The sequence below is a fragment of the Gallus gallus genome, chromosome 12, assembly GCF_016699485.2.
Source record: "Gallus gallus isolate bGalGal1 chromosome 12, bGalGal1.mat.broiler.GRCg7b, whole genome shotgun sequence".
NCBI classification, from domain to species: domain Eukaryota; kingdom Metazoa; phylum Chordata; class Aves; order Galliformes; family Phasianidae; genus Gallus; species Gallus gallus.
In genome coordinates this window covers 18,554,169-18,580,337 of record NC_052543.1, presented here as the reverse complement: position 1 = coordinate 18,580,337, position 26,169 = coordinate 18,554,169, and the positions used below count along the sequence as shown (strand labels likewise).

Below are 26,169 nucleotides of genomic sequence, written 5' to 3'. Positions count from 1 at the left end.
TGCTGCTGGCGCCCTCCACCTCCAGCTTCTCTGCAGCAGTTCCTCTGCAGATAACGGACCCCGCTGAGGGGCAGTAGGAGCTCGGCGCCGCTGCCCCTTTAAGAGGCGGGCGGTCACGTGACTGCGACTGGCACGTGGTCTTCCCGCCAATATGGCTGCGCCCGCGGCCCTCCGCCACTTGTTCCTGCTGCTGGGAGCGGGGCTGGCGGTGATTGCTGGCGCCGGGAAGGAGACCGCTCCCGGCGGGAACTGCGGCTGCAGCGCTAGTCGTAGCCGTGGGGATGAGCGAGAGGCGGTGGCGACGGTGCGGCGGTACTCGGCGGCGGCCAACGACGGCAGGAGTTCTGGGCGCGGACCGGTGAGCGGCGGGTGGCGGCTGAGGCGGGAAGCTGCCGCTCTCCGAGGGGAGGGCGGGAGGCGCGGGGCCGCGTTCTCAGCGCGTCTGCTGTCCGACCGCACCCGCACCGAGCCTCCCGAACCGTGTCCCGCAGTGCCTTATCTGCACGGTTCTGAACAACGCCAGGGATGGTTCCCTCGCCGTTCCCCGGGCAGTCCGTGCAGGGCATCGCCGCTCTTCGGAGAAGAAATGGTTCCTGGCATCCGGCCTGCTAACACCCGGTGCCCTGCGCGAGACGTGTTCGGCTATGGGAAACGGGGTGTTGAAGGGAACGAAGCTTGGCGTTTCGCTGTGGGCCTCACCGTAAGGCTAACGGTCTCTGACTGCCCGGCACAGTGGGTGATGTTTGTCGGCCTCTGCTGTTGGATTTCTGCCTCCGTAGTTGAGCTGTGATGCTTCTTAGGGATTGTTCCTTGGCGTTAGCTACCTGTAGTTCAAAGCTGGATGTTCATTAGCTGCTTAATTAATGTTATAAGTGTTCCTTCTGGGTGCGATGTTGCTGCAGAAACACATAATGCCACATTCCACCATTTTCTGCTGAAGAATGCTGTCTGACACCTGAGCTCTGCAGCCTGTGTTAACACCAAACGTGCTGATGTTATCATAAGGCTCACAAGGGAAGGACTTGTTTCCAAACAGGAGGTGGAGGTGTGGAATGTGCCTTCCTGGAGGCTGACAGTCCATTGGAATCAATATTGGATGTCAGTCTTAGATTGGCAGTCTGTCAGGGAATTTCAGGTTTGGGAAATGAATTCTAGACCGTGAAGAATGAGTTAATGTTTCATGTGCTTTCAGACAGTGATTCACTGGTGAGATTGCAGTCTTGCGTTGAAGACTGCTTCAAGCAGTTGTTTTAGCTACAGTGCATTGGAAAGAGGTTAGAAGGAAGTGGTGAACTCTGTTCTATGTTGTCATTCCCAAAGCCCTAAAAAATGTAAGCAGATTTATCCTGAAGCCCTTTTGTGGATTCTTTTACAGACTATTTGTAAGTGCTCAGAGCCTTTGTAGTGGAGAAGTGTATATGAGGATACAGTTAGCTTTAAACGTAGCTGATTCAAAGGAAAAGTATTTGTAGTGTTTCTCATATCCCTGCTGCAAGCTATGTGGATTTAAGTGTTGCTGGGTGAGACGTAAGTGAAAGAAGAACTTGGGAATGCTGGGAAAAAATAAAAAAGCAGAAGGGTAATTCTTCCCGAAGGCATTCCTGTGTTGTTGAGTTGGGCAACATCTTGGCAAGCTGGCTCTTGGTTGCATCAGCCCTCAAAACATTGCCTGGGGAGGTTTTGCAGAGCAGTTGCTGTCAATTGTCATTCTAACAAAGGCTTCTGAATGGGACCGGGGGTGCTATTGTGTATTGTGTGAATGGCTGTTGGGCAAGAAATAGTTTGTTCCACCTGTGGTCTTCAGAGGGGTCTTGGGAAACACATGCTGCATCGAGACAAGACCTCTGGGGCGTTCGCCTTCTGAGAAAGGTGGAGGGAAATTGTTTCCCTGGAAAATGTCTGAAAGATATCTTATTGAAGCAGTTAAAATGTTCTTTTGCTCTTCTTCTGCTTTTGTTCTTGACTTCTGAAGTCCAAGGCCAGTCATACAGAGTGAAAGATACTGATGTGAAGGTGTATCTCCTCTTTGGCCCACACTGCTGCAGGCACTGCCAGCCTGCCTGCTAGCAGTGTGACTAGTGATCAAGTGCTGCAAGTGCCTCTTGTGAAATGAAGTCCCTTAAGAAGTTGGTATGCAAACATGCATGCTGTGCTTGTCCTCAGAAGAGTGCTTGACAGTTCTGTAATCTCAAGTTTCTTCACTGATGACTCAAGTCTTCCCAGGAATTGAGTAAAATGTAGAACTATTTATCTAAGAATGAGTAAAAATATCTCTGTTCTCTATTGCTTTTTGGCTTTTAATACAGTAGGAAAGCATGTTTTGCTCATTTATCCTGGGTAAAAGTTCTGGTTTGCTCAGACTAAATGTAGGAAGAGCTACAAATGGCATTTCTGCTCTCAGTTTAAGTTCTGTCTTACTGTTTCCTTCAAGCAGATGGTGACTGAGATGTCAAGACTGTCCTTTTGTTCTGTTTTCATCTGTCAGGTGCTGCTCCGAGCACAGGCACCTCCAAAGATGAGATAGAGGGGGAATAAAACCAATAAGAGGCATTTCATTCTTACATTTTCTTAACTTTTTTGATGTTAACTGTTTCCTCTGTAGATGGTTGCTATTCCAGGAGGAGTGTTCACCATGGGCACTGATGAGCCTGAAATACAGCAGGATGGAGAGTGGCCTGCAAGAAGAGTCCATGTTAACAGCTTCTATATGGATCAATATGAGGTCAGCAATCAGGAATTCGAGAGATTCGTGAATTCTACTGGGTACCTCACTGAGGTAAGGAGGAATTGTGTAGTCTCTTCTCATTGTTGTCTATGTTGGGAAAAGCCCCATTAAAAACTCAACTTCTTTTTTTGAAGGACATCACGATGTAGTATTTGATTGGGATTTGCATGCTAGAATGTTTTGGATTTAGGTAGCAGAGAGATGGAATTGTCTTGCCTTGTTGCCTAGGAGTCTATAAGGACATGAAGATAAATGTGTACTGTTACTTTTAGTGTCTCAATATCTAAAATAAAAACGTTTTTTTTCCCGTGTAACTGAGGCAGCCTGGGTGAAACTAACAGATGGCTGAAGATGTCTATGCAGGTTTTTTGGAAGCATAGAATCATAGAATTGCTGAGGTTGGAAAAGACCTTCAAGATCATCAAGTCAAACTGCAACCTAACCATACTACCCTAACTCTAACAACCCTCCGCTAGATCATGTTCCTGAGCACCACACCCAAACGGTTTTAAACACATTCAAGGATGGTGACTCAGCCATCCCCCTAGGGAGCCCATTCCAGTGCTTAACAACCCTTTCTGTAAAGAAGTTCTTCCTGATATCCAACCAAAACCTCCCCTGGCACAACTTGAGGTCACTTCCCCTGGTACTGTCACCAATGAGAAGAGACCAGCCCTGCTCTCACTGTAAGCACCTCTCAGGTATAGGAAGAGGGCAATAAGGTCTCCCCTCAGCCTTCTCTTCCCCAGACTAAACAGCCCCGGTTCCTTCAGTGTCTCCTCGTAGGGCATATTCTCCATGCCCTTCCCAAGCCCTGTTGTCCTTCTTTGGACCTGCTCCAGCAGCTCAATGTCCTTTCTGTACTGAGGTGCCCAAAACTGAACACCGTACCTGAGGTGGGGCCTCACCAGTCCCAATTACAGGAGGAGGATTACTTCCTTTTTAAAAACCTTTGGGTCCTAGAACATCTTTGTATCAGTACAACAACAACATATTAGATCTTTTTTCCTTATTTAAAAGGAGCAGGGGTGGAGAGATTTGAAAAATTGTGATTGTTGAGGAATCTGCTGGCTAGTTCATTGCAGCTACTTGATAATGAGCTGAGTGGTAGGAGGTTCTGCCTGAAGATGTAATAGCAAGTATAATAATGGTTTCGTGCAGGGTACTGGGAACAATGGAATAAGAAAGGATATGCTAAAGTACTTGGGAGAAAGAAGCTACCTGTGCATGAGGCACTGATCTTTCCTGACAGCTAATTGTTCCTACACAACTTTCAGAAAACCCTGTCAAACATTCAGGCAAATAAAGGCATGGGTAATGATCAGGTCTCAAAGGAGACATTTTACTGAGTTTTTTTGATAAGCTGGTTCTCGTCAGGAAGACAGAATCCTTTTAGATAGAAATAGTGCCCTAGATAAAAGCAGCCCTTCTTCTAAGTTTTTGGCTTCATTATGAAAAAAGCTTGTGTAATGATTGAGTTTGAACAGGACTTGCTTGTTGCAAACAGCAATATGTCCTTGAATGTTAGATTATCCATTGTAACGTCTTAAAGCAATTGGGGCAATTGGAACTGCATTTTTAATTAACGGAAGTGGGAAAAACAAAACATTTGCAGAAGCTTTTTAGCTGCCATCTGTCCAGTGGCTGCGAAGAACAATGACATCCTGCAATAAAATGCTGCCTTTTCCATTCCAAAATGGATTCTTTGAAGGACAACTCAAAGTTACTGTTTGAATTTCCTTATTCTTGATAGAATAAAGCTCTGCATGGGACTGACGTCTTGAGAATAATGTTCCTTCAATAATGTGATCAAATCTTTTGTTTTCCATAGGCAGAGAAGTTTGGTGATTCCTTTGTGTTTGAGGGGATGCTGAGTGAAGAAGTGAAGGCTGAAATCCATCAGGTAGTGAGTAACATGGCAGAGAATAACCTGCTTGGAAATCCCTGGGGTAGATGTGTTGACAACTATGGCAACAACGTTTAAATTATGGTCTTTCCAAGCCACTATGCAAAAAGGCAATGTATGGAGGAATGTTTATAAAATCTGTAGAATCTCATTTGCCTTGCTATTTTTCTTCCCAGTTCTCTTCCTCTGAGGCAAGACAGTGGTCTCAGCAGCTGAACTGCTTGTAAAGCTGGAGTTGATTCAGTTTTCTTCTTGAGGAGAAATGAATATTGGCCAAAAAAACCCAAACACCTGAGTTTGGTAGCTAAAAAGGAAAGGAATTAGTACATATTATGACAAACAACTGAGAGCACCCAGGGTTTTTGTATTAAGTCATTTTCACCAAAATAACGGAATTTTCCTTGCAAATGGATAGTGTGGTAACTTGGAGTAATCAGTGTTAATAGTTTTATATAAAACTAAGTTCTTGGTTGAGGGAGTATGTTGATAGTTTGATTTTATATTTGGTGAAAGGGAGAGACTAATTGAAACTTCTCATCTGTGTGAGTCTGTGCTGTAAATTACTATGGCAAAAATGTGGGATTTGGTTTCCTACTGCAAGGAAAGAAAGGTCATGAGAATAGTTTGTATATTTTTATTGAAAATTACCATTTGTGTGCTGTGAGATCTGAGATGGTTAAATTGCACTTGCCAAATACTAGCATCATTGGTGCTGAATGGTGAATAAATGCAGCTGCAATCATCTCAGCTTCACAAGAGAAAATTCAGCTGTTGGTATGGAGGAATTCTTTTTCCTGCCTTAGTTCCACGACTCAGAAATCTCTAACCAGGCGTTCTGCTGAAAGAAATAAATAAACAGAATTCCAGTGTAAGTTCAGGCCTGGCTATTGATATAAACAAACACAGTGTTGGGAGCCACTTTGCTGGGTGTGTCGGCCAGATCCTAAAGTATTGCCTGTAGTGCTAACAGAGCCAGCATTATGCCAGAGAACTGGAACAGAGCCCATGCTGGTCTTGGCTGCTGTTTTTTTTTTATGAGTATTTTCTGTACTTGTTTAAACTTTCCAGGAGTTCACTTTTTGCTGTGTTTTTCAGTATTTGTTATTAGGTCATTTTGCAAGCTTTTTTTACTGGCATAAAGAGTGGCTTTGAAAGAGACACGGAGAAAGATTGTACTGATTATTTTGGTGGAGTGCTCTGGAGAGCAGTGATTGCCTGCCTTGTTTGGCACTTCTTCATGCTGTTGCTGTGGACAAACTTCTGCTCTAAAACGCTGTAATGTTGTGAGAAGGTTAAAAAAAAAAAAGTAAATGCCTTTTTTCCTCCTCTCGTTAGCTTGTCTCCTCACCAGCTGCATACTGTGACATCCAACTTCTGGGAAGGCATTTGCTTTAGCAGGGAAGGGGTGTCAGAATGCACATCAGTGGTGGAGCTGAAAGGAGAACTAAGTGTCTGAGCATGCAGCTTAGTCCTTTGTTGTATAGGCTTCTGCCTGTCGCAGCTCTGTCTTTGTTGTTCTAGGATGCATTTTCTTTGAGAGATTATTAATGTTGAGAGTACTGTACAGAGGTTGGTGGTTTTCTTTTTTCTTTTTGCCTGTGACAGCACAGTTTGTAGACCAGAACAAGCAAGTGTTTTTCTGTTGCAGGGAAGAGAAGCATCATCTACGTGGATGTGTGGATGTGACTTTAGAATGCAACTCAGTCAGACTGCTTCTCAAACAAGTTGTGTGAAGGCAACACTTATCTCCTCTTACTGAAACTAAAAGACATGCATTGGCAGCTTGCTATGCATTGTTTTCCAGAAACGTTGCTGTAGACAGCTGGCAAGAAGCTAAAATGCAGAAGCTTTCCAGCTATTGTGCAGGGATTCAAAGGGCTCTGCAGAATCCTTTCTGGAAATCTGCAAGGGGAGCTGAACCACCAGCAGAAGCACCAGTAGCCTCTAGCTTGCTAGATGGCCCCTGAAGTGTTTCAGTTTTACTAGTACCAGCTAAGAGAAAAAAGATGAAAGGAATCTAACTCTATTAAAAAAAAGTGAACGTATTTTAAAACTTGGCAACCACAGTTTAACTATTAAAATGTGATTAGAGAAGGCATAAGCAGCATGAATTTGGTTTGCTTCAGTAAGTTGTCATGATCAGCAATAGAGAAGACTAAGGCTTCTTTGTCCAAGTGTACTTGAGTCAGCTGGTATTGTAAAGTGTGGTATGTATCTTCTTGAACCATAACCGTCTTCATGAAGAGTAGAAATAAGCTATAAATGTTCAAGTGTCATTTGTACTGCACCAAACTGATGGGAAAAATGACTCTTTGCCTTAGTGGCTTAGATGTGGTTTGAGGCTGTTCTCCAGCTGAATGCAAATGTGAACACGAGAAAAGCAGTAGGGATGTGTATTTTGTGAGTAGTATTTCAAATGCAGGGGAAAAGGTGGAAGTGAAGATATCAAACCAAATGTGTTTGTGTCAGACAGCTTGTGATGATAGTAGAGAGCGTGTGTGCTGGGGGGGGGGGGAGGGGGGGGAAGTGGGTGATATCTGTTTGGAGTTTTGCTCTATTTGGGCATCTAGGCTTCTCCACATCTTAAGCTGGACAGTTTTGTTGTAGTCCTTGAAAAGAAGCAGACAGCTACATTAGCACAGAGGTGGGGCTGTGAAAGCTGATGCAGGAGCAAGCCAGTTTAGCATGTAGAGTAATTGTTGGAGCTTTGGGTGTGCATTTCCTGAAGGTGAGGTCTCCTAGATATCCACTGCTGAAGAATGTAGGTTGGACCTAACCCTTCTATGGAAGGAAACGGTAAAAAGGGGTGTAGCAACCAGTAACTGAATTGTTCTAGGCTTCTGGAGATGCAGGTTTTGGCTTATAAAGTTTGCTGCAGTAACGTGGCAGAGAGTAGAAATGTAGCATGGTCACAAATGAGGGTGATGCTGACAAAACTGGCATGGCCTTCTTCACTTGTAGGATTTTCTAGAACCAAAACTTCTTGCGTGGGCTTGCCTGTTTCTATAGCTTCATAAATTAAAATAAATTTTTGGACTTGCAAATTAAAATCATCTGCTAATTTACTGCATCTGTTACATGTATTAAGCTATGGCCTTTCTTGGATACTTGGTCTTCAGTGTAGATGTTGTAGAGTGCAACCTAGAATTGCCAATAGCTGGGCAGTCAGAGGGCTTTTTCTTCCTTGTTTTTGGAGGAGGATGGGAAGGTGGATGGAGAAAGAAGACCTCTCAAAACTAGAGATGATGTTTATTTGTGCTTTATGATGAGACTATTTGCCTGACCGCTTATCTCCCTGACTGAATTAAGGAGGAAGTGGAGAGGGGAAATCTGTGGCTGGTGCTATTATTCCATTTGTATGGGATTTTAATGCATCCTGAAGCAAAGATCATGAAGGCTGTGTCTGCCAAATGAGAAGGCAGTGAGGTGTACTTGCCCGTGAAGGGATTTAAGAGCTCCTGCAAATAATTGCAAGAGGTTTTGCTTGCTGTGCAGCTACTTTGAAAAAGGTAAACAGAACAGCACTTACTGAGGCTAGAGCACAGCGTATGTCAAATTTGCTCACTGGAGAGTTGTGGGAACACTTTAATCCTTGGCTTGTGGAAGATAGCAAAATTAATTTTTGCCTTTAGGCCAGATGGACTCTGCAATGAAGAGACTGAGTGCATTCAAATCTGCATTCTCAATTTATTTTCGGGTAGTACTTAATTTATGGTCTGAGAATGCAATGAAATCAGCTTGCTGGCAGACATGAGCAAGCACTGTTAAATCGGAGCTCTCTGTCTAGAACTATTAGACACTTTTAATCTCTTTTGTTTGGAATCCATGCAGAAGTCTTTCTGTACAAATTTACTCATTTATAGCAATATTTCTAGAAAATGAGGAAAACATTGCATTTCAGGATTAATTTGAACTCCTCGTGTTTGCAGGTGGGATAGCATTCCCAGCATTCACTGTGGACTTGGAAAAGTGTACCTCTTGTCAGCTTGTAATAACTTGTTTATCTGTGGCAGGGAGGAAAAGGGATAGGTTTACTGTATCAGTTCCTGATACTGTTAAGATGTCAACATATGCTCTGCTTAAGCAGAAGCTGGTAATAACATCAGTTGGTACTTAAAGTCACCTCTCCTGCAGCTGGCTCTTGCTTTCTCAGAAGAAACCTTTCAGAGGAAACTGAAATGAAAGGAAGAGAGGGGTGAGCTTCCTTCTTTCAGGCCTCGTTGCTTCAGAAATTCCTGCAAGGAGCTGATGATGTGGAGTTGTTGAACTGTTGGTCTTGATTTTCTTAAACTGTTCACTTAATCTTGAGAGTAAAAAAAAAGAAGCATGCAGTTCTCACTGGAAATTAACCAGTGATATTGGTCTATCTTTATCAATATAAACTCCAGCTTTAAACCTGGGTGAAGCTTGTACCTCATGCCTCAGGCTGTAGGTGCATCTGTGCATGCCTCATTCTTAAAGCTTCTGTTCACTTGGAAAAAGTGACCAGCTGGAGTGCAAAATTAGATGTTGGCTGAAAAATGAGCTTCCAAAGATGGAACTCACCAGGAATTTCAGCTCCTCAAAAGAAGCTTCTCTGGATTCCTAAACTTGCACTTAATCTCACTGGATTTTAGTGTCAAATAATTCTGGTTATTTTTTCTTGGAGAACTGAGATGGCATTGAAGTATTATACTATTTGAATGAGATTCAGTAACCTTTCCTTATGCAAAGAGAATGTCCCTTCATAAAGGTAGAGTGCTCTTTTACAATTAGAAATGAAATCTGTTCACTAATGACTTAAAATATATTTAATCCTATAAAGCTGCCACAGTTCATTTTTGCAGTGCTGCAATTTCAAACTTCTTAAAAATAATGCAAACAGTATTGATGTTCAGTATTGAGCAAGTAGCCTTTTTTCTTCCATTTCTGAGCTCATATGGGAGGCTAGAAACCTTAGAGTAAGAACAGATTCTTCTTCAGTTATAGCTTTTTGTGGACCTGGAGATTTTAATTGATATAATAAATAGTGTGGGACCTGTGGTAACATTGCAGGTGCTGGTAATGTCCAGGATGAGTTATCGTGGGGTGGGAGAATGTCTCAACTATCTGCTTCCAAGCTACTTCATTGAACTTAATTCCCAGTGTGCTGGAGAACTTGACAATCAGGTTTCAGTTCTGTTTATGTACATAATTACAGAAGGCTTGACCTGTTTAAGAGCATTTTCAAGTACAGGTATGAGTGATAGCTGCATACATAGAGTCCCTGCTGCAGCTACTGTGACAAGCTGGAAAAGATCTTTGTCCTGAGCCTTGAATCCCTTTTCACTTTCTCACTATTTACATTTGTGATGTCTCCCTGACTCGGTTACAGCTGTTTCAATTTAAACACAAGCCTGTTGCTATGGGGATGATGTACTGCATAGAAATAGGTCATGCTTGTGCCATTTGCAGAGTGCTGATAAAAAGGAGAAGCAGCACCGCAGGCTGGCTGAGGTGAGCAGGGAGTGTGCATCTGCCCAAGGGCTTTGCCTTGTCTTTGGAAAATGGCTTTTCAATCGAGTGGGAGCCACAGCACAGCTCCACCGTGTTTAAACTGCCCCTCATCGTGTGATGTATTCTGAGCTTGACTGCAAATCTTTCTCTGTGCCTTCCACTTGTTTCCCTCTGATCCTGAGCGGGATGTGATGTGGCAGCAAGCAGCCAAAGCGTTGGTGGGTGGGTGTCAGCCCCGAGCAGGGCCGTGCTAATGTGGCAGCCCGGAATAGCTGCTGCCTGCTGGTGTCTGGCACTGCTGCGTGCTGATCCCAGGGCTCAGCAGATCTGCTCGGAGCCACAGCCTGCTTTGCAGGCGGGTGCAGGTAATGCTGCCTGCACTCGGCAGGAGGCTCTGCTGTGAGGCGAGGAGGTGTTGTGATGATATGAGTCTGGGAGCTGCGTGGAGGCGGTGGGAGACATCTCTGCCCAAATCGGGAAGGTTTTGAGGGGCATGAGGAAGATGCGCCAGTCCTACACAGATCATAGGGGTACTGGGGCTTGTTGCTCCGGCCTAACCTAAAAAAACTAATGCGGTCTCTGAAGGGAAGATGCCAGTCGCTCATGTCTTACTCAGTGTGCTCTTAATTTTTATTTTTTAAACTGCTTGCCCTACTAAAAATGTTATATTTTCTGTCTTCTGTCTGCCTCTTTTTTCAGTAGTTGCTGAATCAGCTGCACGAGGTTTAGGATATGGCATAGAGGAAGAAAAGTTAACAGATTTGTGTATCTACCTCTGATGGTGAACAAATCCTCAACCCTAAATGATATTCTTGACTGAAGAACTACTTCTACCTCACAGTAGTGAAGATGTCCACAGCACTGGGCGTATTTCCCAGAGATAAGGCTTCATAACTTCCCTGCTTCCAGCCTATGCACATGCTGCTGTTGTAGCTAAGAGGATGCTTTTGCAAATTAAAGATGTACAGTGCTTCTCATACATAGATGTGATTAGAAAGTAAAATTTGGGGCTGAAGTGAAGCTTGAGGTGAGGGGAGGCTCCTTCCAAAGTGGCCAGTGCTGTGTTAGCCCCAAGGTCAATACAGATGTTTTCATGGCTGCTGGCTGTGGTTGTGTTTTGTGTGGGATATGTTCCCACTGCTTCTGCACTGCCAGGAACATGGTGTGATGCTGAGATGAAACTGACTTTGCTGATGTTTCCCCATCCAGTAATTTTTGGAATTTTTCTTCAAGACAATTGTGAAGTTGTCAGAAAGTCTCCAGTTAATGGAGCAGTTAAAGTGAGGATATCTCAGCCTACTTTGATAAGAAAATTGAGTACTTAAAACTTCTTAAATTTAATGTAAGTTGATAGTGGGAGTGTAGGTTTCAGTTCGGCAAATTGCTTCATTTGAGTGCAAAACTTGTAGGTTGGAGTTACCTCTTGATCTTCGTGGTGCTATCCTATGTTCTTGTTTCTTCAGTGCTAAGAGTCTGTGATACTCAGAACAGTGAGTTCCTGAAGTTTAATCCTGAAGCAGAGCTGCATAACGCCATGTTTCCCTCTGGGTCAGACCAGAACGAGCACTGAGCTTTTCTGCTTCCAAAATGTGCTTTGCTACTGGAACTGCAGGAAATGCATCAAGGCTGCTGTGCAACGCTGGAGCAGTCCTGTTCAACCAGTTGTGTTACAAGTGATAGCTATGCTATCAAGAAGGAATCAATATAGAGCCGATATCCTCTTCTAATTCAGTATCTCTTCAAGATCTCTTCAGCAGCATTTGCTGCTGCTTTTTCAAAAGGAGTCTCCTGCCAGTCCACAGAGCACACTTAGGAGCGAGGCATGAGAATGCGGAGCGTTACGAAAGGAGCTAAGCTCATTAGTGGTAAGGGAGAGCTTTGCTGTGTTAAATGGGATGCTGTAATATTACTAATTAGCTTTCCCCCTAATTAGATTTAGAGCAATTAAAAGCTTTGCAGACTTCTCAGAAGTTTTTGAAAGGACTGTAAATTTCAGGTACGTGACTCTCTTTTGGAAAGAGCATCCTGGCACATGCTCAGTGCTGCCAGTGGCTGACTTACATTAGTTTCCAGTTAAGTAGTGGAGGCTGCATGTAGGCTATCACTGTTATCAGTGTCCTAATACTGTATGTGTAAGTCTGCTGAAGATCTGGGTGTTCTGAAGGTATTGACAGCCATTTGGTGTTCAGTTAAGCAGAACCAGAAACAGAAGACGTGCACACGTAGTGCTCTCATGCAGAGAGACTGTATTTTTTTTGTGAAAATGTTTTCCAAAATCAGTCTTCTGTAGTGCAAGCCTTTGCAGTCACTTGCAGAGATTTTTCTGAAAAGTAGCAGTTTAATTGGTAAGCTGTTATATTGCACTCAGTGACCGTCAGGCTAAAATTGTACTCCTGATACATCATATTCAGGGAGGACTTTCAGCAAATAGGGCTGTGGTTCTCTTCTGTTCCTCTCAGAGTTGTCAAATTCTGACCTGAGATTTCTGTCCTCCCTTGAGTGTAGACTAAAACTCAAAACAGACCGAGAATTGGATAAATCAGACTAGTATTAAGCCTGTTATCTGCAGTATCTGTTTAGCAGCTTGGCCAATCTGAGGCTTTGGATAGCTCTGTGATAGCTGAGCTGAGTATCTGAGATGAGGAAAAGTCCCATTAGGGGTTTGAGTGCTCAGGAACGAAGCTGTAGCTTCTGGTGAGAGCTCAAATACTTCCCCCCCAAAAAAGCCTGAAGGCCTCTAATTGTAGTGAGGGTCAATAGTTTTGTTAGATACTGAGCTACAGTTATGTGGCTGGTATCAATTTGTTTGCTCTTTGTGCTAGGGAGATCGGAACGCAAGATCTTTAAGAGATGTCACTGCTCTGGTAGCTTGGAAGTAAACATAGTAGGAGAAATCCTTAAATAAGTGTATTCCATGAATACTTCCTTGGTATTGCAAAGCCAAATTGGAAGCTTCTGGTCAGAGAAGTACCGGCTGTTTGCACGGTTACCCAGCATCCTGTTTGCAAGCTTGATGTTCCTCAGTAAGCCAACTTTTAAATGAATACATAAAGCTTCACTTCTGTGTCTCTCCCGTCTCCACCTTCTGGAAGCTGACAGCAAGTACTTCAGATTCAGTTGAATTAGCTGGGAAGCAGAAGTGTTGCAAGAAGTGTGTTTTGACCCTTGTTAAAGGATGTCATCAGGACTTTGTTTTAGTTATTCTACAACGTGGAGTCTAGGGAGAAAATAATTGAGATGAAAACACTCTTTAAGCTGAAGCTGTGTTTTATCTTGGCACTGTATGTCAGACCAAAATCAGCCAGCAGGTTAATTGGTCTGAATGTACTGTGGGAATAATACTGTGAAAGGATCAAGTACAACTGTAATATTCTGGGTGGCTTTTCAACCACTGCCACCTGAGAGGCATTTGACGTATGCTTTCAGAAGAATTATACTGAGAATTTTGGAGAGGACGGTGTGGTCCACCTCAGGAAGCGTGCTGAAGGCTGTGCCTTCCCAAGGAATAAACCCTGGCTTATTATCAGGCATGCAGGTGAGAAAATCTGGGAGGAAAGGAGAGGTAGCCAGGAGGCAGCACTGCAGGGAGGTGTGGGAAACAGGGTTTTGCCTGCCTGTTACTTGTTTTTGGGTGGTATTTTCTCTGTGCTGATGAATACCTTTGGTTACTTTCTGGCCAGCAACATTGTAATGTGGATCCAGTGATTGTCTTGACTCCTCAGAGGTGATTTGGAATGTAGTAGGTAAGCTGGCTACAAGCAGAGCCTTGAGTGTTGAGTTATAGCATTACAGCCATTTGTCACTGGATGAGTTTTTTCAGAATAGCCTTTAGCTGGGAATTCAGGGCATCTTCCCTGTCCATTCCTGTCTCCTTTCAGGTTGCAGCTGCTCCCTGGTGGTTGCCTGTGAAGGGAGCCAACTGGAGGCAGCCCGAGGGTCCTGGCTCCAGCATCCTCAGCAGGTAAGGTGTAAGTGGCCATTCAGTTATGATATGCACTGCTTGCTGTAAATATGCCTGTAAACGTGTTACCTGATTTGGATGCTTACTTAGGTCTCAGTGTCCTCATTTTTGACCTCTTATATTACTTCTCTCACTAGGCAAATGACAAAGAAGTTGATACTAACTGCTTAACTAGTTGAAGTTTCACAACTGCTGGAAATAGCCAGACTCTCTAGCCTAGATCTAGTGGATGTTGGCACATTTTTGAGTCCCCTAAGGACGGGGTTAGGTTAGTGTAACATCATCTGATGGCTGAACTGCTTAGTAACAAGTCCATTGTCTCTTCTCCAAGGGCAATGAAAGAATTATCTGAGGCAAAAATAGAGATAATATCAGGAGACATTGTTAGGGGGAGATTGAGAAATTGAGGTCACAGTCAGCACATAACAGCTGGAAAAATGCCATGCAAATCTCGCCTTGCAGAAGTATAGTGCAAACTTAGGCTGGTACAACTGCTAGTGATCTTCCATATGAAAGCAGCAAACTGCTTCCATAGGTGTAGGTAGGCTTGTTAAAACAAGGCAGAAAAGAGCAGCGAATAGGAATTCCTCTGGATCAGTATTCTCAGCTCTTGAAGCCTATTGGTCTGTCAGAGGCTCGGATGGAATGATCCTTGTGACAAGAATAACTGGGCATTCATTCTGGAAAGAGGGCATAGGGTTCCAAGTGCAATCCTGGAAACAAACCAAGGGAAAGATTTGGGAGCCTTTCTGTTAACTGTGGATTGCTTAGAGCACACAGAGAAAGATTCTTTTTTGTTCAACTTGTGCAGGTGACTGTTTCCTGGATTGGGTGCTGCAAAAGATCATGTTGCTATCCCTCAAAAACCCCACAACTGAAAGCAAATAACCTGCAGCAAAAAGAGGAGTGTATAAGGAATTGAACAGCAACCCTATTTGCCATTAAACTGCAATGTATATTTACCTATCAAGTCTTAATTACTTGTTAAGATACTATTAAGCCAGCTGAGAAATGGGTCCTGCTGCAGTCTTCGATTACTTTTGGTGTCTTCCTTTGGGATTCTGAGCATTTCCCCAGAAGGCAGCGAATCAGCAGCTCCTTGCTGGCTCTTTGGAGCAGCGGGTTCCTGATCTGAGAGAGTGCAAGCTAGACCAGGCTTGTGCTACTGTAGAGCTGCACATAAAAGCATGTTCTTCCATCTGTCTGATGGTTGCAGTACCCATCAAGCACCTACCAGTAGCTCTGTTTTTCTTTAAATAGCGTATCTTTTGTAGAACTGGACAAGTTACCAGATTGCAGCTTCAGTATTTCCATTAGAAGTAAACTTTCTCACACTGTTTTGTGGCCATCTCTTCAGAATTTTGTGAAGTGCCTTTTCTGCATTACTGTGAGGTTGCCTGCTTCTGCTGATGGCCTTGTCCTGTTTGTTTTGCTCTCCAGGATGGACCATCCAGTTCTCCATGTGTCCTGGAATGACGCTGTAGCATTTTGCACATGGGCAGGGAAACGATTACCAACTGAGGCTGAATGGGAGTACTGGCTGTCGAGGGGGCCTTGAGAAAAGGTACCTGCCACAGAGGTCTCTTATCGTGTTTAAAACTGATAGTTACTAGATAGGGAAAAGCTGAGAGGTTGTTTTTATTTCCCTCCATGCCTGTGTTGTATAGTGGATGCCTCTGCGGTAAATGTAACGCAGGCTTATTCTGAACACATTGCTTTACATCACCTAAGATGTGTAGCAGAAAGTGAATGCCAAGAGCCTGGGAGGAGGAGATGCGATAGAAAGCCAAGGCATAGGACTGCTGCTATTGCAGGAGATGGAAGATAAAAACATAAAAGGGCTTAGTGCCAAGGCTGAAAGAGTTGCAAAAGAGCGTGAGAAGTAATTGTGTGTTGCTTCACAGCATTAAGACCAGTGAATACACCTTTTAGGTGGCTGTGGGCCTGGGGAGAAGGGGGAGACCAAGTGAACAACAGTTTTTTGTCCCCTCCATCCTGTGTCCTGAACTGCGTGCTGCACAGGGCAGTGCTAGCAAGGGCTGCCTTTCCATCCTCCAGGTACGAATTGCCCTTGTAGAAGCCTTGTTATTCTTTAAAGCCTTCGTGCTTTAAAGATATTTGTACAAATGGATCTGGAATACAGACAGCTTCCCCAGGGTAAGATGGTGAGTAAAAGGGTGGGTAAGGTGTTTCACTTATTAAAAAGAATAAAATAAGTTTGACAACTGTTTTTCTGTCTTTTAATAGACTTTTCCCATGGGGCAACAAGCTTCAGCCAAAAGGTCAGCATTATGCTAACATCTGGCAGGGAGTGTTCCCAACTAACAACACTGCAGAAGATGGATACAAAGGAACTGCACCGGTAAGAGTGTCTCAAGTGAATTACCATATGGAAATTAACTTAGTCTTCCTAAAATTGAGGTCCGTCTTCAATGTAAAGAACTGTGGATGTTTTCCATTTCTCTACTTCCACCTTTAGGTTTTCAAGTTTCAATATATTTCACTGCAGGCCTGGGTATTACCAAGGGATACGTTTTAAAAGCTTAATTGAAAAGTAAAGATTACCTTCATTTTAACTTTTAGTCCTTCTCAAACTGACCTCTTTTCCCCATTTCCAAGCACTTTTGAGTCAGATGCTGAAATTCTCTCATGCCTCTACTTTAGGCATCACCACTTTTTAGCTCTCATTTTTGGTTAGGTGTTCCCAAGCTACAAAAAAAATTGTACAGTAGTTTAAAAGAAATGCAACTTTGCTTTTTAGAGCCTGTCCTTCAGGGCAAACAGTGGGGTGGGTTTTTTTTCAAGATAGGAGTGTGAATTAAGTGGCAGTTAACAAGTTTGATCAGTGAAGAAATCTGTGTTTGTATGAGCTGACAGCCATTTGTGCTTTTCCTAGGTGGGGAGGGGGAATCTAGAAGTTGTAAGAATGAGCGCACAGCTTAGAATGCTGGTGCTATGTGCAGTTCTGTGTTTGTTTGTCAGACAGTGCTCCACTTCAGAGGGTCAGTCAGCAGAGTTGATGAGAATATCCCATGTGCCATAGTGGAAACAGTGCTGAGAACACTGAGGATCATACCTGTTCGTTCTTTCATTCTGTTTTATTGAAGTGGAGTAAGTGAATGTGTTACAGTTCTGCACTGCTGGTTTGCCTGTTTGTGAGATATGAAGGCAGAGTTCTTGGCAGAAATCAACATACCTTCAGCAGACTGGTCTTCAGGTTTAAAAACCTCATTTCATGTGAAGTGGTTTAAATAACTGGCAGTTATTTGTCTTATATAGGTCACTGCATTTCCTCCCAATGGATATGGCTTGTACAACATTGTAGGAAATGCCTGGGAGTGGACATCTGACTGGTGGGCTGTTCATCATTCAGCAGATGAAGCTCATAACCCTGTAAGTATATTAGTGACATACATGCGGGCACAGCTCCCTCTTGCTACTTGGGTTTGGTTGCTGATTAGAAACCCACTGTTCTTTGCTCCTCTTTATGTATCACACCACAAGTCATCAGCACTGAAATAGCAGTGCAGTAGTGCAATTTCATTTATTTTCTTGACCTCTGACACTGGTTAGGAGTTGAATGCTTCCAAACTGACATCAGGTGAAACAAGTAGAGAATTTGCCAATGCAATAGAATAAATGGGAGGGGGAATGTTTTGCTACAAGCGCACTATTTTTTTTTCAGATGGAGAACAAACCAACCTGGATTATTTTAATGGATTCTACTAGCTCACTTAAGCTGAGCATGTAATAAAGCAATGTTTGTGGAGAGAAGTAGCTTTCTGGGCTTTGAAGGGGTTAATCTTTAGTTATCTGTATGGCAGCCAGTGGAAGAGGCCCAGCAGGATAAGCTTTGTATTTGGGGTTTTTTGTACCATATCTCTCAGCAGATTCAAGCTCTAATGTTACATATCCTCTCTCATTTATCTAGGATGACTAAATCTGAGAAGTGAACTGCTCCACTCTCACAGAACTTGTTTTGTTCAGATATGGTTATCTGTAATGAGAAAACCAGTTAAGCCTCTCTGGGCAGGAGCTATCTGTTTCCTGCAGGATTTGAGTATCCCCACGCTGTGGTCTTCTACATATTGTCTTTTTCTGGTATACTGGGCATAATCACAGGCCTCTGTGGGAAGTCAGCAGCTGGAAGCAGCTTGAGGAACCTGTTAAACTTTGCTGGTCAATACACTGCAGAGGTTGATGTTCTGTTGTCTGTTCAGGGCAATGTTGCCAGTGTGAGACCCTTCTTGGGTCTAATAGCATGAGATCTGTTCTAGCAGTTTCAGTGCACTGATGAAGACCTCTTAATGTACCAAGCACATTGGCTGATTCCAGGTTATTTGCATCCCAGGAGGACACTACAGGTTTTTTGATAGGTTAAGCTATGGATCAGATGTTTTATTTACATACATTTCCCCAGGTGACTGAACTGCTTTGACTATAGCTTTTCTCCTTGCTTGATTTTTTTTTTAAATTGGGTGGGCTATTCTGCAACTTCTGTTCACACACAGCTTCAATTGCTTAGCAATAGCTGAAAGCAAACAAAGAAACAAGGTGAAGATGAAGCCTTGAATAGTTAGCAGAATGTAGATCTGGATGAAAGTGAAGAACAGAGTTAGCCAACTTTCCTGTGTCAGAGTAGATGAGTACCGATTCAGTGCAACCTGGTAAGTCAGGGTAAGAGGAAGCAAGTAAGCAGCACTGAGCTTTTTGTTCCAGGCTGTGGTAACCATGTTTTGAGCCAGGAAAGCTTCTGCTTTTCCCCTTCCAGTGCCTGGCACCAAAGCACGATGATGGGCATGTGCTACCTCAGCAGAGCAGGAAGGACCCTGCACCCACCCTTGCTCTTTCAGAGACAAACAGCATCTGTGTCCCGGGGAAAGAATACAGGTCTGGTAGTTTGCAGTATATTGCAGTTATCCCTGTTCTTGTTTATCTGTTGCTCACTTTAACAGCCACTTCAGTTTTGGCCACTTGTTTCTTCCTGCTGTATTTATAATGCTGGTGCAGTAGTACTTCTGTGTTAAACTAAGGTGATGGTGAGAAATAAGTGTTATATGACTTGAGAATTTTGCTCTCTATTAAGAGGATGTGAGCTGGCTTAGAGCTTTAAATTCAGCACAAACATTTCCCAGATGCTTCGGGAAGGATTTAACTATTGGGTGTTAATTATATTTTTAGTTTTTTCAGTTGTAAACAGGTTGTCAGGATATAGTGCCTGAGGTAGGGCCCTCCGGTGTGAGTTCTGGAGAGTTCTTCTGATGAGATGGAAAAGGAAACTCAATCTCATAATGTGAAGACATGCCCCAAAATAGCCAGGCTGCAGCATCATCTGAGACATTAGAAATTATTAGCACTGCAACTATCAGTGCCAACCTCCTTAGTCTCTCCAGAGTACAGCTCAGTGTAACCCATATATGGATTATGTTCTTTTTGCCCTAAAGATGGATTTCTTCAGGAGGGTCAGAGCTTAGTGAAAGTTTCTTAACACATTTGGTACATCTAAAGTCCTGTTTCCAGATCATCCATATGGCTCTGTTAGGGAGCTCAGAGATGCACAGAGCCTTTGTAGAGGAGCTGAGCTATGTACTGGAGGAAGAGACAATCATTGGCTGCTTTTCAGAGAACTTCCTCAGTTTCATGGCAACCCTTCACCTTCAGTGATTTGAGAGAATTATCTACCCAGAGGATACTATTTCACAGTAGTGTAGATTACTGGCGAACACTGTGTGAGGTTTTTGCAGTGGTAAAGCATATCAGTGCTGTGATCTTGCTTCAGAGGCTGGGGGAGGGGAGCTCAACTTAACTTCTTTGTTATCAAATATCTTCTGCCAGGCAAAAATTGAGTATCGTAAGTTGTTTCTAACTAATAGAAAGAACTTAGGCTATGACCATTTTCTTTAGTTCTTGTGCTTCTTCAGTATGCTGTCCCATCACAATGTGCTCCAGCAGTTACAGCTGCATGTTTGGACAGCAGCCCCCCTTCTGACCCTCAAAAGTACACCTCTCTTAGCTTAAGAGTCACTTTAGAGCTCACAGTAAAGACCCAAGCTCTGTATTTGAGTTTCACTTTGCAGTGGGAAATCCTATTCAACAGCTCCATTGTGTTCTGGCTTGTTCTCCTGGCTTTTTTAGGTCAGTTTTCTCATGGCTGGGTGTACCCTGGCTTCCCTGAAATGAGATTAACAGGTTGCCTGAGTTGATTGTGCCCGTTAGGGACTTATCTTTAGAGTGGGGTACAGTGCACTTTTTGGGAAAACAGCTTCCAGGGATGTTGAAAAAGAGGAAACCTGCCCTGGGGGAGCAGCCAGGCTTGGAAGCCAGCAGACACAGTGTGTGGGTGTGCTTTTCTTTGGGTATTTGTAGGATGTTAAATGTAGGAGTGGGCCAGTTCTCTTTCTGTCAGATTTCCTACAAGCCTTTGCAGTGTGAGACCACTGACGTTGCAGGGTGGTGAGGCTTCAGCATGAAGGGAAAGTTTGCTGCAGCAGCTGCATTTTGTCGGTCAGAGCCTTGTCCTTCATGCCTTGCAGCAAGCACAGCACCCTTTGTGATATGTCCTGGATGTGTGGGCTGTCTGTTGGGAATGAGAAGAATAATTGGCAGGATTTATTTTTCAGCAGTAGTTTGTTTTTAACTTATTATGGTACCTTTCTGTGGTCTGTCTTGTATCACTTCCATGCTCTGCAGTAATGAATTCTTTTAACTGCTAAAAACTGAGCTAATGACTTTCTTGCAACCTGCATTTGTTGGTTATACATAATGGCCTTAGCAGAAAATACAGGCTTTTTTCTTCCCTATATTCCTCTTTTTTTTTTCTGATAAGGTTTTGTGTAGAATTACAGACATGATTTATACATCCTACCATCCAGTGAAAGCCATGTCAGCTTGTGCCTCAAGTGAATGGCTCTTTGAGGTCTGTAGGTGATAAGGAAATGTTTTGATTGCACACAAATGTAATGTAGACAGAAATAAAAAGTCATGCAAATTAACTGAGAGGCTGCTCAGTGGCTGTGCTATCTTATAGGTTTGCCTTGCCATTTCTGACAGATCTGTCTTGATCTTGTTGCTTTTATAGGACATATTCTTGTGGCTTTGTCCTGAAAGTAGATTCACAGTGCATCTGGACACTAAAAAGCTTATAGGAATGCTTGATATCAACAGTGGGAACATGCAGTACGTATGGCAGCAGTCTCTAATGTTAAGCAGTAGATGAGTGCAGTAGTAACTTTTTCACAGCTAAAAGGAACCACAGGGGAGAATTGCTCACATGCTCAATAAATATGCAACAAAGCTAGCAGAAGTGTTATCATGGGAGCCCAGTGTCTCCTTGAACTAGTGGGCCATTATTTGGAGTTGGAATTGAAGAAGAATGGTGAAATAACTTTGTTAAAGCAATTCTAGAGCCAATTTCATAAGCAGTTGAAGTAAATCACCTACATTACACTGCAAATGGACATGCAATTACAGAATTGCTGCTCGTAAGCACAGTGCTTTCTGCAGACCTTTTTAGCTGTCACAAAGCTGCATAATAACAGATCTACACACAGCAATGGGAGCTGTTACAGAATGTCTTTCAGCACAGTCACTAGCTTGTGCTTGTCTGCACTTTGGACTGTGAAGGCAATAAGCACCAAGTGGTGGAGATTACAGCCCCTCATCTCTGACCGGTCACAAATGGTCCATGGATATGTTTATTTGACCCACTGTGGTGGTGACGTGGGGTGGTGGGACTGATGGGAGTCTCACATTTCACTAATAGTGCAGGCTGGTATATGAAAATACGTGATCCTGGGAAAAGTCAAAAGCTACAGAATCTTAACTGCTTTAAGGCTTTTTGGTTCAGGCACAGCTGAAGGTTTGTTTACTCAGAACACCTACAGATGTTGTTCTCCATTGCCCTGCTCTCACAGCTTCTTACCCATCGCCTTATGACTGGCAATTGTTGTTCCTGTGAGTGCTAACAGTGTCCTCTCATCTGCAGAAAGGGCCCTCGTCGGGGACTGACCGAGTGAAGAAGGGTGGATCATACATGTGCCACAAGGTACTGTGAAACAGCCCTGCACCATCAGTGGTTCAGCCAGGGGGTCGTTAGCAGTTTCCACTTTCTACTCCCATTCTCTTTATGATGTTATAACTCTAATCTGAAGGTACTGCTGGGCAGCTGGTACTTGACCTCACCAGAAAATTGAAAATGACCTGCAGAAACCCGTATGGGTATTACTTTTTGTTCTACTGGATAGTGCTAGTTTCCCTCTGGAAGCAGGCACAGATGTCTCTGTGTGGCAAGGAGGAAGTAAGCACAGATTCTGTTGGCCAGAAAAACTGAAGCTCCTCTAGTTCTGACTTGCAGAATTTTCAGTTGCATGGGAAACTGAAAGCAACTCTCAGTTGCATGGGAAACTGAAAGCAACTCGACCAAGGTACTGCTTGTTCAAGAGATTGCAGCTCTAGATAAGTGTATCTTTATATAACGTGGAGCTCAATATGAAACTCAGTGTAAAAGACAGGTGACCTTTCATCATCTGAAACTCAAAATCTTTTTATCATATCACGGGGGTTGACCTGACAACCTGGAAAGTACCACAAACGTTCAATGTAAGTTTTAACTCAGTGCAGATTTCTAAGCCTGAAACACGTGCAGCTGGGTCTGAATGCACAAATGATGCCTTTGGTGGGGCAGTAATGCGGCAGCTGCCGGTGCTTCTCATGTACCGAGGGCTCTGCATAAGGTGTAGGGGCCACTGTGTTCAGTCTCATCCCACTCCTTCCTAGAAGGTGGTTCTTGATCTTGGAGGACTCCTAGCCCTGAGCTTATTTTCCAGTTGAGGGTTGTTGAATAAGCTGTTTTCAGATTGGTCAGCTTGGGAAGGAGTTGTGTTGGCACACAGCCCCATGTAAATGTGTTTTTTAAGGAGTAAGGAAATACAGAGAAGCCAAGAGCTTCCAAAGGATAAATTACTGCTGGGATTGCCAAGCTGTGTTCTTACCCTGAGTGTCTTCATAAATGTGTTCTGATACTGGGGAGAGTACTGAAGAGTTCAGCACTGAAGTTGGTAAGAAATACTATTACATCCTAATTAAAATACTTATTTGCTATAAGAAGATCATCTTCTATAGAAATCAGCAGGAATTCATTTTAGTTTATCAGATTAAAAAAAAAAACAAAACACTTCAGTATGGGTGACTGCACTTCTCAAGGATCTTTTCTCTGGAAGTAACAGTACATCACTCAGCAGTTAAATATTCCTAATGACTCTTGAGCCATGAACAACATGAAGTGTTGGAGAGGGATGGCTGAGAGATGACTTTGGGAATTCTTCCTGGAAATCTGGGTGCAGCCACAGAGGAATAACCATTTGTGTTACTTTGGTGTAACTGCGAGTGGGAAATACGGGGTAGGATCTACAAAGCTTCTTTCATGAGCATGAATCGTGTCTTAAACTGTTCACATTGTACTGCAGAAAGCGCTCAGGTATCTCTTATTGTCATTAAAGCTGTTCTGTTCCTTCTTCCCTTTCAAAGTCTGCAGCTGGGAAACCATCCTCATAATTAAATTAAATATTTATGCAGCGAGATCCCATTTTCTACACTGATTTCCTTCTTAGGTGAAATCAATGTCAGAAGTTAATTAGTGGTTTTGATTAAATTAACACTCAAATAGACTCATCTTTGGTGATGAATAATGTGACCCATTTTAAATGTGAAGATTATGTCTGTCCTGGTGTATTTTGTAGGTGATAAAACTAGGCTGAGTATCAAGACAAAAATCCAAGTGCTATTAGAACAAGGACTTCTTATTGGCTGCCTGAAAATCTACTTAGACTTGCTGTTCTACCTCTTAAAGCTGACAAAGGCTCCAGCATGCGCCTTTCAGCTTCTAAATCCTAATAGTTTGCTGTTGAAGTTGAGGGCTGGACTTCTGCAGCACGAGGTTGGAGCAGCGTTGCCCCCTTCCTGCTTAGGCCAGCAGCTGCTCAGTATCGGAGCTAGCAAAGAATGGGGCTTTGAGCATCTCCTTAGATGGAGAGAACTCGGTGCTGGCAGGGAGGAATGCAGTGGTCCTGCTGCCTCTGCAGGGTAGCATGGCACAGTGCCGTCTGCCCGCTGTCATGTTGTCACTGCCCTCAGAGCTGTACAGAGGCAGTGGCCGAGTAGCTGAGCCCAAATTCCTCAAGGGATTTGGATTTGAAGGGGGGGAAAAACACAACAACCAACTGCCAACCTTCTCTCTCCCCAGTACGGAGTGAGGCAGCACTTGGCTTTTTAACTTGGCTGCTCCAGAAATGTGGTTCAGAGCCTGACTGTGTGCAGCTGACCCAGCCTGAAGGAGATGGCAGTGCCTGCTGAGCCTTGGGCAGAGGGGAGGGCTGAGAACAAAAGCCCTGAGGCACACGTGTTGAAGTGTGGCGCAGCTGATGTGGATTGTGCTGGGATGTCCCATAGCTGTACAGCTACCCCAGCCCTTACTGCTAACAGCACAACTTCTTCCTTGCTGCAGTGAGTAACTGCTTATGGGCAGCCTAACCTAATGTAGCTGAGCACTGAACCTGGTTGGCTTTGTGGTGTTTGGAAATCACCACGATTAATGTCAGATAATTAACAATAAATAATACTGAAGAACATTTCTTTTTTTTCCCCAAGGAGCATAGTGAGATGAATGTGCACTGAGACATGACCAAATCTGCCCAGCCAGGCAATGTATGAAGCACCTCACAGTCCCGTGTGTGCATCTCACTATAAAGACTTCTGGCCTTGCCTCATTCAGTGGGATCTCTGCAATGCAATGCAATTGAATCACTTTAGCAGTGGTTTCATTTTAAACAAAAATATTTTTATAGCCACTGGTCCAGATTATATTTCACTTATAAATATCCTTTAAATCCTAACCATACTGCAGAAAAGCTTTTTTCTGGTTATTCTTTCCTCTCTTTACATCTCATTTTACATCACTCAGCAAAATGCTTTTTGACAGCTGTCAGCACCTGGTCACTTTCTGTTGGCCATCAGTATTTGATACAGATGAAGGCATTGATGGTGGTCACTTCTGCTTCTGTTGGAGCAGGATGCATTATTAGTCCCTCTGATGTTATCAGGCATTTGGCCATTCAAACTAGTTCTCGTATGGGTTGCAACTGCTCTCATTATACTGATATTTACCTTCTTTCTGGCACAGTGACATTGATCCGCATGGTTCATTGGTCTTCATAATTGCATTTGAAAGGATTTGCTCTATCACTCTTAACAAGCTTTTGCCTGAAGTAACACAAGATGAGATGGGCTCTGAAGTGATCTTTGTCCCTCTTTCTCTCTAGTCTTACTGCTACAGGTATCGTTGTGCAGCCCGCAGCCAAAACACCCCTGATAGCTCTGCTTCCAATCTGGGGTTTCGCTGTGCAGCAGATGCCTTGCCAGACCCACAGTGACCACATGGGCTGCACTGCACTCAGGGAAGATGCATGCAGTGTCACCTGCTGATGAGAGAGAATGGAAAATCTTGTGCTTAAAGTTCCTGTTGGGCAAGAAAATTCCAGCACTCACCAGCGCTGCTGGAAGCTCTGTGTGCCTGTGTTTGGGGAACCTGGCCTGGACTTTCATCGTGACCAAGCTTAGAGGTATTGCTTTCAGTGGGAGTAGCCTGGAGTTGCACAAGCACAAACCTGAGCAGAAGCATGCTGACTGTGTTTGAAATGCTAACCTTATTTAGTAGATCCTTTGGAAAAGTTCTTCAATTATTACATGTATTTGTATTTATGGATCGTCTGAATCTCCACACTCAGATCCGATAAACAAGGATTTCATAGAGCCCTGGGTAGCTCTAAAAAGAAATCGGAAGCAGTTACTGCTCCCGTAACCTTGTAGGAGGCGTACTTACCGTTTAGAAAAGAGATGAAGACAACACAGGGACAGTCAGTGCAGCTGGTGCATTACGTGCTAATTGCAGTGAAAATCAAATCCAGCAACGTGCTTTTTCTGGTGCAATACTTACTCCTCTTTAGGAAGAAGTGCCTTCTGCAACTGGGGGGGGGGGGATAATCATCACTGTGAGGATTAGAAATGTATGTATTTGAATAAAATATCAAGCATTTCTTTATGCTGAAA

The 26,169-nt window shown here is 43.5% G+C and overlaps 1 protein-coding gene across 1 annotated transcript; it reads left to right on the top strand.

Annotated features, from left to right (window-relative positions):
• The first annotated feature begins 125 nt into the window (after window positions 1-125).
• SUMF1 (sulfatase modifying factor 1) lies at window positions 126-26,169 on the top strand. Its single transcript, XM_003642022.6, is given in 10 exon segments — window positions 126-358; window positions 2,603-2,776; window positions 4,557-4,631; window positions 13,985-14,067; window positions 15,508-15,604; window positions 15,606-15,631; window positions 16,315-16,429; window positions 17,347-17,460; window positions 22,052-22,111; window positions 25,383-26,169. Coding segments are annotated over 10 exon segments (1,062 nt in total). The 5' UTR covers window positions 126-151; the 3' UTR covers window positions 25,494-26,169.